The sequence below is a fragment of the Vigna umbellata genome, chromosome 2 (genome assembly GCF_029865625.1).
Source record: "Vigna umbellata cultivar VRB3 chromosome 2, Vumbellata_1.0, whole genome shotgun sequence".
Classification (NCBI taxonomy): Eukaryota; Viridiplantae; Streptophyta; class Magnoliopsida; order Fabales; family Fabaceae; genus Vigna; species Vigna umbellata.
This window is the reverse complement of record NC_142166.1, coordinates 19,525,418-19,532,299: the sequence shown is the minus strand read 5'-3', so window position 1 is coordinate 19,532,299 and position 6,882 is coordinate 19,525,418. Positions and strand designations below refer to the sequence as shown.

The 6,882-nt window shown below is 34.1% G+C and overlaps 1 protein-coding gene across 2 annotated transcripts; it reads right to left on the bottom strand.

Moving 5' to 3' along the window:
- Positions 1-781: 781 nt before the first annotated feature.
- On the bottom strand, positions 782-6,562 carry LOC124844752 (uncharacterized). Of its 2 annotated transcripts, XM_047321754.2 has the most exons (10): positions 6,442-6,562; positions 5,644-5,795; positions 5,289-5,461; positions 3,648-4,066; positions 3,146-3,472; positions 2,502-2,944; positions 2,231-2,390; positions 1,990-2,151; positions 1,821-1,909; positions 782-1,211 (listed from the first exon to the last, which is right to left on the bottom strand). In XM_047321754.2, the coding sequence occupies exons 2-10, from the start codon at positions 5,754-5,756 to the stop codon at positions 1,061-1,063; spliced, it is 2,037 nt and encodes a 678-aa protein (XP_047177710.2). In that variant the 5' UTR covers positions 5,757-5,795; positions 6,442-6,562; the 3' UTR covers positions 782-1,060. The 2 variants fall into 2 exon arrangements, with proteins under 2 accessions (XP_047177710.2, XP_087962500.1); XM_088106374.1 differs by lacking the exons at positions 5,644-5,795; positions 6,442-6,562 and having other exon boundaries at positions 4,496-5,425.
- Positions 6,563-6,882: the final 320 nt, after the last annotated feature.

Genomic DNA, 6,882 nt, shown 5'->3' with positions numbered 1-6,882 from the left:
ATCATAAAATGGGTCAATCCAACAAAAAGAAGATTCTTTAAATATTTCCGATAATTCCAATATTTGGATATCTAGAAACAACACGACCACAATACTCAATATATATAATAAAGTGTTATAATTACAGTGTTAAAAGACATTCAGGTCGTTCGGAGGAAATGCAAGACAACATCTTCAATCAAACAGTAATTGGATTGATAAAAATAATTTTTTGAAGACACACCTTTAATAATAAACATTCCATGATCTCAAAACATGGAGGCATTGTAGGTCCAAACCATAACCAAATCAATTAACTCACATTTCTTTTATCAACTTTTTTTTCCTTCCCTCATGTAAACCTGAACTTACTAAACAGAACTTGGTTTCAACAGTCAATTTTCAACATTTATCTTCAACAGATTATTACACTTTCTAATTCACATTTTAATAATGACTGCAATTAATGTGGAATTCAACAAATATAGAACTCACTACGATGAATTTCTTTCGCTCATTTATGACAAAAGAGGAAGACGAAACAACTAAAAGATATCATACAAGAACTGAACTTAACGTGTATATTGACATATTCGATACGCCTGTTAACAAATAACTAAATTTCAAAACAAAAAATCAATAGCTATTTCTAGACAATGTATAAGCAATTCTAAAACCATCCCACATTCTTTCAAACAATCACAAAATGGTACCTAAGATTAAGTTATCTCTATGTTCACTCCAACATTAAGATATAAGCAATTCTAGAACCAAAACGGAAAAACTTGGCACATAAATAAACTAGAGTAAAACGACACTTTCATACTAGATTTTACTATCATGCAACGTTATGTGCAAAATTTCAAAAACAAGCATCAATGAATGCTTGTCCATCTTCCAAAAATGGATTGAAAAACGATCCCTATTCCCAAAGACTACGAACCTTGTACCTATGAACTACGGATTCACTAAACCTCCCCAAAAACGTATCCACCTAATGTATAAAAATCCAAGTCCCTCAAAAGTTTCAAACTTCATAAGTTTGAAGAGCTTCACCAAATGTCAAACCACCTTGATTTACTTACTCTTCTTTCCACTTGTTTACATATCTAAGGAAAGCCTTGGCAGGATTTTTCCTAGGTGGTGCGCGAACACGTGTAGACCTTCTGACCATAGAATCATCCAGGGTAGTCTTATGCAACAAATCCTTTGAATTTTTCTGCAATTCCGAGCTGTAAACATGCAATGAAAACGAAAGAACCTCACAAGTCAAGGGAGAAATGTTGATAAAATATAAATCCTTCATTATTAGAAGTGTGAACATAGACACATTAATCTTCATTTTCTTCCAAATTTTTTAAAATAATATTAACTATTTCAAAATACTGTCAAAATACCAATAAAAGATATTATGCAATAAAATTATTCATTGAAGATAATACCCATTTACTCCCCATTTCTCAGTTTCCAAATCAAGTATATCTATCTGTAGTTCACTTTATGTTACATATTCAAAGAAAGATTATAATTTTATTTTAACTGTATTCATGTTAAAATCTGCTACAGTCAGCCAATCATTCCATTATATTAGCAAAACTTGAAGATCTTTTTACATAATAGAACTTTAATAATCTGAATTATTCCTTCTATTTATTTTATTCAATAAACACCATCTTTAACCAAATGTTAATATTGGGCAAGGACCACAAAATCCTTATGTAAAAGGCTTTTCGTGGAGAAACATCATGAAATGACTTAAGCATTGTGCGAAACGAAATCAAGGAGGGGTGAGGGCCAAATGTGCATTTCAATGAAAATCAACCGAAGCAAATCAAACTCACCATATTCTACCATAATATTTTTTCAGTTGTTTTAGCAGTGCCCTCTCCCTCTCGCCTTTGCAATTCAGTGAACTCGTCAATCCATCAAGCTATTCAAATTCAAGCATGCAACTGAAATTAGAAAAGATTTATTTGTATAAAATGCATGTATAGCATATGTACCAAGTACCTCTCCTTTGCTACTGTAGTATCCCCACTCATTGGATTCAGGACTTTCAACAAATATCCTTCCATCACGGTAAAACCACCAATACCTATTATAATATCTGTCCATACCTAGGAAACTTGTACGAACACACCATTTCTCTATCTCCCGATCAAAATATTGTCTCTGTAATAAATAACTTCATTAAAATATGAACTTAAACAAAAGTAACATAAAACAGTTGAATAAGGGAAACAATTTGCACCCTTTGTTCGTAGCTTTTCTCTGATTGATCCTTATCACCTATTGGTTGTTTCTGTGATTCCTTTCTATTGTATACTTTTCCGCATACTGCAGATCGATTAAGCTCAGAATCAAACTTTTCAGCTGACATTTTTGAAGCAAGGTTTGAATGCTTGATACCACTGTTATATATTATTAGAAAAAAGGTTAAACACAACAATAACCCAGAAATAGAGAAAAATGTGTTTTCTAGATTTCCATGAAGACATTAAGATACGGCACACAAGTCCAACCTATCGAATGCATATTTTTGCGTAGATGATTCTGTCTCACTGTTTCTATTCTTTCTAATACTACCATTCTGTATTCTGTGACTATTATCAGCTGAGACAGTTGCATCCTGATCAAGATCATGCCCATTCTCACCACAGGTGCTTCCAGAATCAGCTTTCAACTGCTCCTTTACTTTTCTTCTCTTTGCAGAAGCTTCAATTGCTTCTTCCCTTTTAGCAGCTCCCAGTACCCGCCTTTGTTCAATAAACTCATGCAATTTTTCCCTGACAATAGCTGTATCAAGGGCTCGATTGACTAATTCGCAAAAGATTTCTAATTTAGCATTGACATCTACATAGCTATAACGTCCCCGTTTAATTGTTGCTTCATACTGCTGCAGCTTGGGAATTTTGATCATTTCTAAAAACTTGCATAAATAGTCTTTCCAACTAATCATTGTAATCTGAAAAAAAGATATTGCATAAGACATTTACATATGAAAATCAGTAACGGGATAAGCCAAGGATGATAAGCCTAGTGTGTTGTTGCAATAAAAATATACAATTCTTAAGGTTGTTTTTTAATAAATCTGCAATACCTATCAGAACAACTGTCTTTATCCATTACAGCACTAACAAAAAGAATATATGTGACAGACACGAACCTTCTTCGGTAATTTATCTTGAACAGCTGCATAGTATTCATCATCACCTTTGATGAGCACACGAAAGAGTACTGCAAGAGATTCCACCAGGAGAACAACATTGCTATCCTTGTGACAGATTGCGTTTTCAAAATCTTTGAGAGAGTACGGTGATAATTGTAACAGTTTACCAAAAGACATAAAAAAGTCCCAAACCGTTAAGAGATCCCCTACACAATGAATTGGAACATTAAAGTCTCTTGATGGAGAAGGACGACTACTGAAAACTGGATCATCTGGACTAGGCTTCACTAATAGATCATCAATTGGATATTTGATAGACTCTTCCTGAACATGATAGATTTGAAACAACAAATCATAAATTTATTTAACAAGCCAATCAGAAGTCTGTAAGCTATAAATCTATAAAATTTGACATTTGGACGATCTTGTACTCTTTTCTTTTTAATTTTGTAGGTAACAAAATAGAAGCTGAAACTACCACCTCCTTGTGTGTACCTACCTCATGCTTTCTTTTTTTGGTGAAGACCACGAGTCCATTGTTAAAGGAAACCTTTCCTCTTAACTCCTCTGGAATGTCAGTTGAGATTCCATGATATTTTGCAAGTTTATCATGTAAAACCCAAGGAGCATTTCGATATGTACATTCACGGACAAAAGACTTCAAAATATTTCTACTAAAAGGTGGCTTCTTCTGCACCAAATCTTGAGAACTGACTTCTGCTCTTTCAATAACATTATTGCTTTCATCTAGCCAAGCCACCACATAGCTCACAGTTTCAGCATCTTTCTGCATCACTCTCAATATTTTGCAAGGACACACTCTTTCATTCTTTTTTCCATACAATTGAGAGCCCTCAACCAACTGCTCCTTCAACTTATCAGCAATAGAATCAACAAGGTCCTTCAAAGGGAGCATGCCTGCAATAGCACATGACCACTTAAAAGTACAGAAGTTAAAATTGTGAAGCGTCTATATCAGGTAAAGGTTAAAAGCATACTATAACTTGAAACCACATCTGATATATATCCTAAAATTTTTCATACCAATTCTTAAACAAGCATAGTTTTTAAAGTTCCAAAACCTACGAATTTTTCTAAGAGAAATTGTGATAAACACTTGTAATAATACATAAGATGAATTTAGCAAACTCCTTCATTTGATGCATATAGCATTGTTTGATCAAAAATCAGAGTCGTGCAGAAATTGATGATTCACAATTTAAGCAATCTGAAGGGAAAAATCATCACAACCACAGTTCTTAATTGCCTCAAAGTCACAAGATGTTATGCAGACATATATACTTAGCTAAATCCTTCATTAGTGGATCATCTATAACTCTTCGTTACCATTTCAAGATCTCCCTGAGTCTTGTGTCCAGACCTTGGAATGAGGCAGGTTCTCCTCCCATAAACTTCTGTGTACCGAAACAAATTGAAGAGGCTCCCACGAGATATATACAGGCAACCTAAATCATATTTGGCATGGCTTGCTTTAACCAGCAATAATTTAATCTCTTATACCAGCTAATTAGCCAAAACTTACTCATCTTCAAGCTAACCAACATAAGAGATAGACATGAGGCTTAGGACAATTTATAGAATAAATAGTAAAATGCAATACTTGCATTGAACTGCTAACTTGATGGACAAATTCCTGTAATGAAAAACGGAACCAGTAATCTAAAACCATTTGGTAGGCCCTTGAAAACAACTCCAAGACAACAAAGCAATCTTTCTCTCTCAAATAACATTGTGGATGGTAGCACGGTATACCTTTTGTTCGATCATTCAAAAGTAACGTCCCATCTTAAAGTCACCGCCCCTACTGCGGGATTCAATATGCACATCCCATTACATGTGCTTCTTCACAATCATCTTAATTTCCTCCAAAGGTGCTTATAATACTGTATATTATAAACTTTTAACAATAACAAACCCTTGTAAACAAAGCAAATTAAAAGACAGCTCTTTAAACCATATATTTTAATTTCAACAAATGCAGAAAAAACGAAAATTTTCAAATTACCCATGCAAAACAAATGAGCATAACCAATAATAAGCCACAAAGAAAAAGGAAACATAGTTCAATTTCGTTCAACATAAACTTTTTCTTTTCATTTGGACCAAAAGTAGAACTTACTGTACTGAATAATCCTAAGTGCCGGTACCATTAATTCTTCCGGAATCTGTTGAACTTTCTCAGTAGCAAGCTTCTCTGACACCAAAGCCTGTTCATAAGTCAAGCCGGTTTTTCCCGTTACTTTGCACGTCCAAACCCTCTTGCGGTATTGATTTAAGCGGTTCAAATAATCACTTGTTCGTGTCAAGGAATACCCACCATTAAACAAATGGTCAAAAATGCAAAAAAAGTGCAAAAATCGAAACACTTTTCAACCTCTTCCAACTCAAAAATCACGCTATGCTTTTGGTGTATTCCAAGTAATTAAGTAAGACAGGTGAAAAGTTATAGAAATAAATGAACGACAAAAAGATACTTATAATCTCGAAATACTTCTTTAGTAAATCGAATTCGAAAAAGACTCTCGCATGGCTCCAAATCATTCGGTGGTTCAGCAAGGGCAAAAGGCTTTCTCCTCAAAAGCGGCATTGGGATATAAAGCCGCAGGTCCTGTCAATCAGAGAAACCCTGCACCCAGAATTCAGCACAACACAACACAACAATACTCTTTCAGCCATATAAGAAAGCGCAATACAGAAACCACTTGAAACAGTACTCAGGTTGAGGTTGCATGTCCTAGGAAAAAAATGCAAGGAAAAGTTTCGACTTTTAGTCTTTTCTTGGTTAAAACAAAATGATTGAATAACAGCAATTAAAATAATAATGTTTGTTACTATTAGTTTAATATTTAACTTCGACTAAATGGTGATACATTGAAAATCAAAACGGCCAGCATTTTGCAGGGTCCGAATGGGGCATTGGGGGTGGAAAAAGGGAAACCCTAGAATGTGGTATTTTAGCGATTTCGGAACAAATGAAGTTTGGTAATGAAACACATAGGCGATGCAGCCATGGGAGTGTCGAGAAAAATAGAAAGAAAGGAATATCGGAGGAACTGACAGCGTGACATTAGCGTTAACGAGAAAGGGAAAAGGAAACGACAGGAATGGAGGAAAACGGCGAAAAACGTGAGTTCCCGCCATAAACGAATCAGCAAAAGATACTGAGTTAGAGAGAAAATGGGAAGAAGAGAAAGAGAGTTGGAGGGAGAGAGACAGAGAATGAGAGAGAATTGGGAAGTGAGAGAAAAAGAGTAAGAAAAAAAGGATCTTACAGAGAAGGTCGGAAGCATAGAAGAGAGAGTAGGAGAAGAAGTGTCTTCACTCACTCTTCCTTCAGTCTTCTGTTTCCGAATATTCGAAGTTTGTGAGCGAGTCTCTTATATAGCGTCTTCTCGTGTTCCTTCCTCTCCCCTCGAACAAAATAGTATTTATTTGGAAAATGTTAAGAACATTATTTTAAGTATAAAATATAGTTTGATTATTAACTGTAATAATATATTAATATTATAAAATCATTCCTTATTTAATAAGTGTTACTGCAAATTATACTTTTAAATGTATTTAGGAAAATTATGACGATATATTACTTAACATTCTATATTAAATATTTTCTATTATTAGCTAAAATTGATAGAAAAATTATGAAATTTTGTTAGTCTTATATATTTTATAAATGTAACAAATATTTGTTTGTGTTCTGATTGAATATCTTT

Coding starts and splice junctions, on each gene's coding strand:
- LOC124844752 (XM_047321754.2), bottom strand. CDS start 5,756: ATGCCGCTTTTGAGGAGAAAGCCTTTTGCCCTTGCTGAACCACCGAAT. Junction 2,945..3,145: donor AAGATAAATTACCGAAGAAG/GTTCGTGTCTGT, acceptor TCTTTTTTTCAG/ATTACAATGATTAGTTGGAA. Junction 2,391..2,501: donor CAAAAATATGCATTCGATAG/GTTGGACTTGTG, acceptor AATATATAACAG/TGGTATCAAGCATTCAAACC.